The 12,302-nt window shown below is 42.5% G+C and overlaps 2 protein-coding genes across 5 annotated transcripts in view; both read right to left on the bottom strand.

Moving 5' to 3' along the window:
* Positions 1-1,985, bottom strand: part of LOC135103779 (uncharacterized) — a 99,667-nt gene extending 97,682 nt beyond the window's left edge. For all 3 annotated transcript variants that reach the window (XM_064010502.1, XM_064010501.1, XM_064010503.1), the window contains exon 1: positions 1,782-1,985. The gene's annotated coding sequence lies outside the window, so the exon portion shown is untranslated. The remainder of the gene's footprint in view (positions 1-1,781) is intronic.
* A 606-nt stretch (positions 1,986-2,591) lies between these two features.
* LOC135103776 (uncharacterized) lies at positions 2,592-12,302 on the bottom strand. 2 transcript variants are annotated; one of them, XM_064010497.1, is made up of 13 exons: positions 12,227-12,302; positions 11,895-12,071; positions 10,795-10,965; positions 9,886-9,980; positions 9,477-9,601; positions 8,764-8,863; positions 8,244-8,376; positions 7,321-7,559; positions 6,607-6,809; positions 6,154-6,355; positions 5,778-5,908; positions 3,872-4,066; positions 2,592-3,604 (listed from the first exon to the last, which is right to left on the bottom strand). In XM_064010497.1, exons 2-13 carry the CDS (start codon positions 12,052-12,054, stop codon positions 3,439-3,441), a joined length of 1,920 nt encoding a protein of 639 aa, XP_063866567.1. In that variant the 5' UTR covers positions 12,055-12,071; positions 12,227-12,302; the 3' UTR covers positions 2,592-3,438. The 2 variants fall into 2 exon arrangements, with proteins under 2 accessions (XP_063866567.1, XP_063866566.1); XM_064010496.1 differs by having other exon boundaries at positions 11,895-12,285.

Here is a 12,302-nt window from a genome sequence, read left to right as displayed (position 1 = left end):
ACGGAGCGCCTCGCCATTTGAGACTGGCCAGTATGCTTTGCGCTCTCACCACGACTATTTTTCAAAGGCTACAGAGACATTTCACCGGCTTCTCAAGGGTGTTTATCGTGATTATAATGTAGAAATGTTGTTAATCTATCACTAGAACCGTAAAAACACCCTTAAAACCCTGTGCAACTTCAATTAGAGCCTTTTGAAAGCAATAAAGGTGTAGAAGTGTTTCAGAATATGGTCATTATTATTATTATTTTATTATTATTATTATTATTATTATTATTATTATTATTATTATTATTATTACCATTATTATTATTATTATTACTGCTGTTGTTCTCTCTCTCTCTCTCTCTCTCTCTCTCTCTCTCTCTCTCTCTCTCCTTCCGCTCGTGTTGAACCGCAAGGTCACGACTCCGTTCCTGCATACAATCAGCATAGTAAAGGTGGGTCAGCGTGGCCGGCCGTGCAACAGGACACGCCCCTCATGCTCGCCCACGGGCACGCCTACTTTGCCCGTCCACGGCTACACCCATAACAGCTGGCCCTGGATGCATCACCGCGACTTCCCTCACTCCCTTCCTCCAACACACCTCTCTGCTCTATACTCTCCCAGAGCATCAATATCTACATTACATTTATCTTTCGCTCCTTCCTTGCGTGTCACAGAAAATCTGTATGATCATCTATTTTTGCGTTTCCCTTTCTTGCGCATGACTCATCTTTGTTTTTCCTTTCATTCCATGTCAAAGATTACTTGCAAACACTTTTTTTTCCTTGCTCATTACTTTCTTGACGGGTTACTTTGCATAACACTATCTTTGCACTTACTTTCCTTGCGTGTTTTGAGTTGCCTGCATGACTCTTATCTTAGTATTTTCCTTTCATTCCACGTCAAAGATTACTTGCAAGGCAACTTAATTTGTTCAATTTCTTTTACCTGGCTACCCTGCAAGACACCCATTTATTTATTTATTTATTTTACTTTCATTGCATACAATTCCTCACATCAACTCCCTGTATGGACGGTCAGCCCACAGCTCACCATCCTTTCTTTATACCAACACGGGCCTCGTCGTTACATCCCCTCGCTGGGACAAGTTACAAGGTATCCTAGTGTTTAGAGACTCCACGGCATTATCGAGTCAGCTGACATTATTGTACATTTGGTTCAGGAAGCTTAATAGGAGTAGCACGCAGAATAACCAAACATCATCAGGTTTTCGGATTTTGAATGGTTGGTAGGTAATGATCTAACTACTAGGTGAAAGGGATTTTTATATGAAGAAGGGACTGGATTAGAGTAAGTAAAAAATGAAATAAAATAAAAGATGTATGAAAAATAACAAATAAATATCTCAGTGAAGATGCCAGTCCCCCTACGAATATAGTGAAAAGGGTTATCCACAGTTTGAGGATATGACAAAGGAATATGAGGCCACGTTGGTGATTACGAGACAATAATTATCCGCAACCACTGGTAACATATAAGCACCATATACAAACAGAGCAAGGTACGGCCTCTTCGGTCTGTGGTTTTGTGAGGTACAGACAAACACGTGCCTCCGGTTATAAAAGGAGCTAATGCAAGAACTAGATGGCGAAAAAAAAATGTATGTCTGTTCATTCTGTTTCCGATAATATTGCATGTTGATAATATTGTATCTGAATGACACATCCCTCGATAATAATACATTCTGATGATGATGATAATACTGTATTAGAGTGTCACACACCTTCCTGTAACAAAACAACAATACAAACATGCTGACCAGTTCACACTTTACCTGCTCTCCTGAGGTGTGCCGAATAAAGATTCACGCCACACTTCACACACTCCTGAAGGCGAGAGATCTGCTGGGTCCTTGGTAAACACCGCGTTGCTAGCCAGGTTTTAGAGTACCAAGTGACACGTCAGTCAGGCCCACAGACACGTACCCATACCTTCAGGTGTGGCGGCAACACTGACTTGGAGCGGCAGCGGCAGGCAGTGGCAGGGCGCCGCGCCTCTACGAGAACCACCACCAGCCGTACGATTCATCGCCGCCGCAGTGCTCAACCCGCCCCGGTTATAATTCTTCCTTAGTTATAATTATACGAACTGTACAGCTCCTCCGGCCACGCATCCAACGGTGGTGGTGATGATGAATACCTCCCAACAACAATAATACCAACAATAATAATTTTCATTGAACATCAGTATTTTTTTTAAGCTCATCTAAGGATTTTGTTACAATACTAAGCATGAAAGCAGTGTTCTGAGAGAGAGAGAGAGAGAGAGAGAGAGAGAGAGAGAGAGAGAGAGAGAGAGAGAGAGAGAGAGAGAGAGAGAGAAGAATTATTATGACAAAGATCCACTTGTATGGATCTTAGCCAAGAGACTTGTGTAAGTCTGACACACACACACACACACACATATACACACAGGGTTACTGGTCTTCTACTGCAGAATGCCAATATGAACATTCAGTTCGTCTGTAGTCTTATTCTGCTGCAGAACAGAGACTGCAGCATGAAAAGAGACAAGCCCCACTGTGCCTAGCTGTGGGTGGTGGACTAGCCCCTACACCACCAGGCTGTTGAAATAATAAACTAGATGCATCAGTCTCCATGTATTTACATACCTACATATATACACACCATTTTTTTTTTATCAGTAAACTGCAACACTACAACCAATACAATTCAGTTCACAAAAAGAACATTCATGGCCAAGCCACTCATTCACACCAGGGAAACACATTGTAGCTCAATGTGTACAAGCATCATTGTATAAAAATAGATTATTTCCATAAAAAAATTTATTGAAAATATAATTCCCTGAATGTAGCAGGTGATGCAACAGAGTGAATGCTGTTGCTCCTAATCCAATGTGTCACCAGCATCATGACAAACACCTCCATAAAGTGACCATATGCCACCCACAAGTTTTATTTACTGCCAAGCAGAAAAATTTACTCACTCAGTTCCAAATGTTATATTAATTTTAAGTATTAATCAAATACCATCCCTTATAATATCAAAAACTACCAAACATAAAAGCATTTGAAAGTAAAATATGACTAATTACCAAAAAACTAAGTCTCCACCTTCATCTTGCAAATTTTATTTATTTTTTTTTCTTTAGCAAACTAGTGTTTGTGAGATATCAAAAAGATATCTGTTTAGTTTTCTGACAAGCTTGGATCCAATTACCAAATACTGCACAAGATCACTGTCTTAAAAAACTATCACAGATTCTGGTTTTGCACACTTAACTTGTGCATTACTGCTTATGAAAATATCAAACTTTAACAATAAAGCTTCAATAATGGTGTAGTTTTGTAGAGCTTTTTATGTGAACTAATGATAATAGAGTATGAACTAGACCCTAAGAAATCAACAATAACCCTGAGGCATGCCTAAAAGAGTGCATAAAGAGCAATATGAAGAGGAACATTATGACTAGTCCCTGAGAGAAGCAAGATCAGGCATCCCTGTGACCTTGAAGTCAAGCAGCATCTGACCATAAGCCTTGCCCTGTGGATCGGAGCGGAGGGAGGCCACACCACCCCCGCCCAGTGACTTCTCCAGCACAAAGTTGAGGCCGTGGATCCCTGGAACCTCATACCTGTGGAGGGGAGTTATCACAGCACTTCTAGCTGGCCATGCTATCATTAGCTTACACTGAGCTATATCAATAATATCATTTGTATTTAGCTCAACCATTCCATACATACATGTACTCTACTTCAGTCTCTCTTACTGCATGTTTCTTTGCATTCTAGTCTCTCTTGCTGCATGTTTCTTTGCATCCTCTCATGAAGCAGCAGTGGCACGACAAAGGTTGTTAGTATGTACTGTGCATGCCCATGTGCATGTCCATATATACACTGACCTCTTAACACATTCATGAGGAGCATCAGGACCCAGCTCTGGTCCCCACACATGGCTGAAGTACTCTCCAACTGCAGCAGCTGAGAGGGCCTTCTGCAGGTAAGGATAGAGGGCTGGGCTGCGTGCCACCACACCCACATTGCAGGAGTTCCCTTTATCCCCACTGCGGGTGAATGCAAGCTCCTCCAGACGATAGCTGTGAGGTAAATTAGGGAAAGGGGATTAGTGCCATTATCATCATCATCATCATTACTGTGGCAAATATTACTGATCCTCTATGTTAACATAAAAACATAAGAAAATAAGAGAAGCTGCAAGGAGCAGTCAGGCCTACACATGGCAGTCTCTGAAGGAAACTTACCTACCTATTTCCACTATCATCCCCATCTTTTAAAAAAAAAGCTCTCCAATGACTAAGCACTAACAACCTGACTACCGAGTCCATTTCAGTCATCTACCACTCTACTTGAGAACTAATTCCTCCCCATCTCTGTTTTAAATCTAATATTTTCAGGCTTGAACCCATTACTTCTTGTTCTATCCTGATAACTGATCCTGAGAATTTTACTTACATTATCTTTGTTATACCCCCTATATCACTTAAGGGGACAGACCGAGTTATTTTCCATTTTTTGTTACTTATGAACCAGACTGCACCAAAGTTTTATGAGCTATAAAGTTCTTTTAGATGAATTATATGTATGTTTCATTCAATCTGGAGCAATAGTTTTCTTTTTTAATGAAAATACAAAAAATTGAGTTTTAATTTTTACATATTTTGGCAAGCTTTTCTTGAATTAAAAAAAAAAAAAAAAAACTTGTCACAAGATACTTTGATGGTTTTCAAAGAAAACTTTGTGACAGAATTTTCATTTTTAGTTTCATTGCTGAGAAAAAGAATCCAAAATTTTTGACCTGGATATTTATTTCTTTAAAAAAATAAATAAATAAAAAAAATAAAAAAATAACATTTTTTTTTTTAAGGTATTTCATTTCTCTTTCCTATGACACCAGAATCATCAAAATTGGACTATAAATGGAGGAGAAATATGCCTCAATAGTGCAATAAGTTAGTTTTGAGATATGAGGCTTTGAAGTTAAAAGGCTTTTCATCCATATGTAGCAATGTAATAATGGAATTTTTAGGTGTCAAGTATTATTATGTCTTTTTTTTCAGGTGTAAATGATCTAGGGCCATAATTGCAAGTGTTAGATTCATAGATGACTTGTTTGGTTGGGATCTGGAATCTCTTAGATGGAACATTGCACACCATTTTCACAGTGTGGGTGTACCACACTGATGCATGTGCTCTGCTCTCAGCTAATATCTGGCGTGCTTTTGCCATTACCTTGCTCCTTTGGGTAAGGTAAGACTTCCTCTTACCCACTGTGGTGAAAGAGAGCAAAGAGTGGGGAATGAGTGAGTGTTAAGCGGGTACAGAAGTTGATGAAAGAGAGAGCGTCACAAACTCCCTCCTTCTCTCTGAACATGTACATTATGTGCTGTCACTGAGGCTCTTCCTTGTCCCCACTCTGCTAGGCTATGAAAGGAAACTTCCATACTCCACCATAAAGAAAATCACTCCTTGTAAACTTTCTTATTTTTTTTATAAATATTTTTCTATAACCATCTCTCGCCTACAGTGACCTTGATTGAGTGACTGAGTGGGGAGCATTTAAATAGGTATTTAAACAGCAATTAAATGTCATGATGAATCATTGTGCATGCATTGTGAAGTACGAGGTAAAAGATGTCATGAGATAATTTTTTCAATATTTTTTTGGATTTTTCAACTCGGTTGGTCCCCTTAAAGACCTCTACTTTCTTTGCACATTCAACTGGATATCAAAATTTGCATGAAGGTTTTAGAGAGGCACACAGTCATGGCTGAGGTTCTGAGGTTCACCTGTGAGGGCCAGTCTTAAGGTCAGGGACATCAGAGGTGGGTTGGTGTGGCAGGTCATAACTAGAGGCTGGGACAGTGTTCTGGGTGCCAGCCTCTACTTTACTCTCCTCACCTTCCACATTTACTTTTACCTGCAAAGAACAAGTCTTTTCAGTATTGTTATCATCACATCTATGCTAGTTCATAACATATTTTCTGACTAATGTACAATGGACTCTCTCCTTCTCTATCTCTCTCTCTCTCTAAACATCCATTACTCCTCATGTGTTTTTCAGTATTATTACACCTGTGCCACACTATTATATGATGGACTCTTTCCTTCTCTCCTTCTCTCTCTCGGTCCTCATTACTCCTCACTACCCATTCTCTCCCTCACCTTGCATCTCTCCTTCTCAATGAGAGATGAGTGGAGCCGGAGTAAGGGAGAGGGTTTGGGCCGCCCCCCAACAATAGCCGTCAGTCCAGGCGCCATGCCAGTGCCTGCTGCTGCTATCTCCATCCCAAACACCTCCAGGGCCTTCTTGTTCTTGTGGGTGGCTGAGAACCAGACCACACCCTCCCTTGCCCCATCGTCTGCCCTGAAGGAGAGCAGAAGCACAATTATGTGTTCCTTGTATGTACAAAATACTGTGAAAATGTTCATGGGGAAAATCTATTAATTCATGGACTTGTTTTTGTGGTGTGCTCTGAAAAGTGTTTAGTGTTGAAACTTACTTAGTACTTCTCTAGTGTTATTAAGTCTACTGTTGTTTATTATTGGTCACCAATAAGCTTTGCCTATAGCAGAGTGCAGGTGGTGGTGACCTATTTCTCTCTCTCTCTCTCTCACCTGGCATGAGGGCCATAAGTGTCCTCAGCCCCCAGCACTTGTACGTGTGTCCGTTCAAAGTCAGACATGCCCAAGCTCTTCAGGATCCCCCGGCACCGCTTCAGTATGGCCTCAGCTGTCCTGTGGCCCTTGGCAGCACTTCGAGGGCCACCCACCGCACACACTGCAGTGGCCTTGTAGCCGTCCAGGTATGTGGAGGAAACCTGTGTGTGTTTGAGTGAGACATCTACGAGAAATGTGAATAAATAATGATGTGCATTTTAACAATTATATCAATGAAACAATAAAAGTAAACAGGAAACCCTGATCTTTGTTTACACTGTCACCTCTCTTAAATAGTCTCTAAATGTTATAACTACTTAAAAAAAAAAATTCTGAAAGTCACATATAAATCTATGTAGTTCAAAGCAGTGGGCTGTTAAATTGTGCCATAAATATGCAGCAATGGAGATACAGCTAAAAACAACCATGAACATAAAGACACTAACTGTGTGATGCGTGAAGCTCAAGACTGGCATCACTTTACACCTACATTGTTTGTTTTAGGAGATATTGGAGTTAACAACAGTACTTTTTACCATTCAATATTACTTATGAATGATAATAAACAGCTATAAGCCTATTAGGAGATAAGAAAAATCCTGAAAAATTTCAATAAACAATAGTTCAAAAGCTACCACACCCCCCTTCCTCCTCATCACCACACACGCCTACCTTGTATTTATCGGTGGGGGGCTTTCCTTTGGCACCCAACACCTCCACACCTGCCTCCACCTCCCTCATCTGCACCCCTGACAGGTCACACACCACATCAGGCAACACATATGCCCGTGGGTCTCCAATCTCATAGAGGAGCTGCTCAGACACTGTCCCTGTGCTCACCAGACCCCCAGTACCCTCAGGCTTGGTGATGATGAGGCGTCCACTGGGGGAGACTTCAGCGATGGGGAACCCTGGGAATGGGGAGTGGGGCAAATGTTATGATGGGGCCAGTGGGGAAAGAATAAATGGAGAGCCAACAATAGGGAGGGAGGGAGGAATGAGAGTAACAGTGGGAATGGTGGGTAGGAGGATGAATGGAGAGCCAACAATAGGGAGGGAAGAAGAGAGGAGGGATGAAGAGAGTACCAGTGGGAGTGGTGAGGAGCAGGAAGGTATGGGGAAACCAGAAATAGAGATGGTGAGAAGGGAGACAAGGAGAGACCAAAAAACGAGAATGATGGGAGGAAAGGAAGGAATGAAGAGACCAGAAATGAGAATGATGGAGAGGAATGAGGAGGGATAGGGATATGGTGTGAGAAAGGCATGTGAAAGAACATAAATGGGCATAATATAACAAGACTTTTATAACATCTATACAAAATGTAATCTTTCTCCAGCTCTGGCTCTCATTCTTGCTTAGTCACATATATACTCTGAAACACTCTGTTCTCTCACCATGACTATTTCTCAAGGCCAAAGAGATGAGTAGCCAGGTTCTCAAGAGTGTTTCTCTAGTAAATAATGTAGAAATGTTGTTAATCTATCACTAGAACCATACAAACACTCTTAAAAACCCATGTCACCTCAACTAAAGCCTTTTATAAGTAGTCAGGACGCAGTGCAGAAATGTTTCAGAGTATGGTTCACAGTCTCACCAATGTTATGCCAGCCAGGAACAGTGTGCCAGTCTGTGAAGATGCCGCCGGTCACCTGGGCACCACACTCTATCAGGTGACCTGCCAGGCTTCCTGCTGCCAGCTGGTCTAGGTCATCAGGACCCCAACCAAACTGTGGGAGAGAGGCACAAAGAGGGAATGAGAGAGAGAGAGAGAGAGAGAGAGAGAGAGAGAGAGAGAGAGAGAGAGAGAGAGAGAGAGAGAGAGAGAGAGAGAGAGAGAGAGAGAGAGAGAGAGAGAGAGAGAGAGAGAGAGAGAGAGAGAGAGAGAGAGAGAGAGAGAGAGAGAGAGAGAGAGAGAGAGAGAGAGAGAGAGAGAGAGAGAGAGAGAGAGAGAGAGAGAGAGAGAGAGAGAGAGAGAGAGAGAGAGAGAGAGAGAGAGAGAGAGAGAGAGAGAGAGAGAGAGAGAGAGAGGAAAATAAGGGGATACACTGAAATACACACACCTTTGTAGGGGAACAAACACACAAGGGGAACAATCTTACACAAACAATACCTACCGAGTGCATGAGTGGTGCCAGGGCCATGGAACTGTCAGCACATCTCCCTGTCACCACCACATCAGCACCTTGCTCCAAAGCACGCACCATGGCCACCGCCCTGATGATAACGGGGCAACTCATCAGAATATCACCTCAGAAATCTATCTTTTCATTAATGACAAAATATGATTATTTTTGTGGGAATTAAATGGGCCTTTTTTTGTGTGTGTGTGAGGGATTGAAGATATTGCAGGTTAACATTTGTGGGTTATTTAAAGGTAGATGTGATGGAAAAGAGGTTAGAAGCATTTGAAATGTGGTGCTGGCAAAGGGTTTTGAAAATATCTTGGATAGAGAGGAAATCAAATGAAGAAGTGCTAAGGAGAATAAATGCTGGAAGAGAACTACTACTAAATGTAAGAATAAGACAGATGAGATCTATAAGACATGTAATGAGAAGAGGAAAGGTGGAGAACCAAAGTTTAACAAGAAAAATCCCAGGTAGAACAGCAAGAGACAGACAAGAGATAAAAGTACATGGATGGAATAGTGAGAACAGTGGGAAATGGAGGCAAGGGTAGACATCTGCTACAGCTGACCAGAGAGAGAGAGAGAGAGAGAGAGAGAGAGGGGTGTGGCATTCCATGGTTGCCAATGCCTTTAGGGGCATGGCAACTCAGTAAGGTAAGGGAAGATATGATGAGGGAAAGCAGGTGACACAAATGCCTCACCCTAAGTATGCATTGATGCTGTGAGCTGAGGCAGGAAGAGGAAGTCCAGAGGCAATGTCACACAAAATAGCCTCCAGCAGGTCACTCTTTTGGGGCATCAAGTCATCACCAGTCACCACCCCAACCTGCAAGAGGAGCAAATGTTATCACACAGAGCTAGCATGTCACAAGTAATGATGAGTAATCCTTCATATTCTTCAATGTTTTAGCATCATATCTCAATTACTTTTAACAGGTTCAAATGGAAGTTATTAAGATTTCCATGGATATTTTCATGGTTCTAGTGATAATTCAACAAGGATTCTATGTGTTGTGCTTCTGTGTTGCATCATCTTTTTGCATCTCCAAATTTCTAAAAAGGCACTGGAGGGTTCAAGGAAATGGATTAAATATTTCCACCCTCACAAACCTTGATGTCCACTCCAGCCTTTTTAGCAGCCTGCCTGAGGGCAGCTGCACAGCCTTCTGGGTTGATCCCGCCAGCATTGCTCAGCACCCGGATGCCTGAGGGAAGGGGAAGGAAGTGAGGGGAATAATACAGCTGTGCAGGATTTGCTGATGTGAAACTCTAAGGATGGGAAAGGCTCTTGGGCAGGTGTGTGTGTGTGTGTGTGTGTGTGTGTGTGTGTGTGTGTGTGTGTGTGTGTGTGTGTGTGTGTGTGTGTGTGTGTGTGTGTGTGTGTGTGTGTGTGTGTGTGTGTGTGTGTTTACTTAGATGTATTTACCAAGCTGTACTGTACAGGGTCCAAGCAAGGGTTATTTTGTCCTGTCCCTATACCTACATTTCTCCAGTTCCTCTTCAGATATGTGTATACTGTAACCACACCCTCTCTGAAGTCATTCCAGATATTTATAGTTTAATGTGTGTGTGTGTGTGTGTGTGTGTGTGTGTGTGTGTGTGTGTGTGTGTGTGTGTGTGTGTGTGTGTGTGTGTGTGTGTGTGTGTGTGTGTGTGTGTGTGTGTGTGTGTGAAGGTAGGCAATAAGTTAAGGGTTATTGAGGAAAGAGATATTAGACAGTAGGAAATGGGAGAGGCAACAGTAACAGTATTAAGGTGTCAGGATAAGTAGGTTTCTTAGGAAGGGAGGATAGGAATAGGAGAAATAAAGAAGAAATGGGTAATGAAATAAAAGGTGGAAGATAAGGTTGTCAGGAAGTGGGAGCTGAAACAGACACTACACTGCACACAAGAACCACATAAGGAGCTGCTGGTGTATATACTATGAATGGCAACAGGGCACAACAAGTGGACGGTGGCTAATTTAGTATGTATATTAGAAACAAACACACAGGTAAACACAGTCATATAAATACATACCTTGCCTCTTCATCTCTGCTAGGTGAGGCCCCAGAGCATAAAGGACAAAGTCTGGTGCAAAGCCCAACTCTGGCTTCTTGGCTCTGGCAGCAGTAAGAAGGGACATGGTGATCTCTGAGAGGTAGTCAAACATGAGGAAGTCCAGGCGACCATGACGGATGAGCTGGTGGGCTGTGTGAGGGAGGCAACACACAGCTTGGTGAGGCATTCAAGTGTCATTTATTTACTCATTCTGTTTTCATTTTCTAATAACTTGGCTTGGTGAGATACTCATGTGTCATTTACTTACTCAGCTTTCATTTTGTAATTAGAGTCAATACATATCCATCTATCTATAGGCCTTGCTAGTTTGATACTCTTAAAATATGATGACTCCATGGACAAAAAATATATTATCATGTGTTCTAATTAGCTAAGAAAGGTGGTTGCATTAAATCCCACTGAAAAAGTCACAATTTGGCCTTATCATACTTGAGAGAGAGAGAGAGAGAGAGAGAGAGAGAGAGAGAGAGAGAGAGAGAGAGAGAGAGAGAGAGAGAGAGAGAGAGAGAGAGAGAGAGACCTCAGGATCTGGCATGAAAGCAACTCTGTGGTGGTCCTCACATAGTTGCCTAGCAGGGATACCCGAGTCAGGAGGTTACAGCATTTGGTTAGATTACTTTCGCAAAGGTCTTCCCTGTTATGGGGCCAAGACTGAAGCACTTAGCCTAAGACAATGTTTAGCCAACCACTCTGGTACTTTTTCTGTTGTCCTCCAGGCTTCTGATGGCTGGAAGATGCAACAGTGACTGGTGAGGGAAAGATGGCCCTCCTCAAGATAAGCAGGGTAGTTAATATGACTAGCACATCAGTTAACATTCCTTTAGTGGGTGTCTCCAGGAAAGCAGAACAATGCATTTCCATTTTTTTTCTTTTTATGATGATGATGATGATGATGAGAGAGAGAGAGAGAGAGAGAGAGAGAGAGAGAGAGAGAGAGAGAGAGAGAGAGAGAGAGAGAGAGAGAGAGAGAGAGAGAGAGAGAGAGAGAGAGAGAGAGAGAGAGAGAGAGAGAGAGAGAGAGAGAGAGAGAGAGACCCATTACGCCTCCTTTCTCTCACCTGCTGTGGGAGTGTCGCCCCAAAAGCCACTGGCACATCCAATCCTCACTGCCTCCCCTTGGCTTCCGGATGCCACGTGTCTCCTTGAGGTGACCAAGGTGGGCGTGACAGCCACTCTTCTCAAAGGCAACCCGGCAGCAAATCTTCCCAGCCCCGCCATCTCTCCCTCTAGCTCAGCTGGGAGATGTTTCGGGGTTGAGCGTTTGCCACGGCACCTCTCTTAGGTCTATTTCCTTTCGTGTGTGTGTGTGTGGTGTGTGTGTGCGTGTGTGTGTGTTATTTTTGTAAGGAGAGAAAGAGAGAGAGAGATTTCCTTTTAGTTGTTTACCAACCTTTCTTTAGGGTGTCTATGGTATGTTTTCTCTCCTCTTTCCCTGCCTGTCCTCATTTGTGGCTGCAGTTACGCAC

The sequence above is a fragment of the Scylla paramamosain genome, chromosome 9 (genome assembly GCF_035594125.1).
Source record: "Scylla paramamosain isolate STU-SP2022 chromosome 9, ASM3559412v1, whole genome shotgun sequence".
Lineage (NCBI taxonomy): Eukaryota > Metazoa > Arthropoda > Malacostraca > Decapoda > Portunidae > Scylla > Scylla paramamosain.
The sequence above is the reverse complement of the archived record's forward strand: the minus strand, read 5'-3'. Positions and strand labels throughout refer to the sequence as shown.

Excerpts from the sequence above, each read along its gene's own strand:
- LOC135103776 (XM_064010497.1), bottom strand. The coding sequence starts at position 12,054 with ATGGCGGGGCTGGGAAGATTTGCTGCCGGGTTGCCTTTGAGAAGAGTG. Across the intron at positions 5,909-6,153 it reads TTGAGAAGGAGAGATGCAAG|GTAAAAGTAAATGTGGAAGG; the intron begins GTGAGGGAGAGA and ends TGTTCTTTGCAG. Across the intron at positions 4,067-5,777 it reads CTTAAGACTGGCCCTCACAG|CTATCGTCTGGAGGAGCTTG; the intron begins GTGAACCTCAGA and ends TTTACCTCACAG.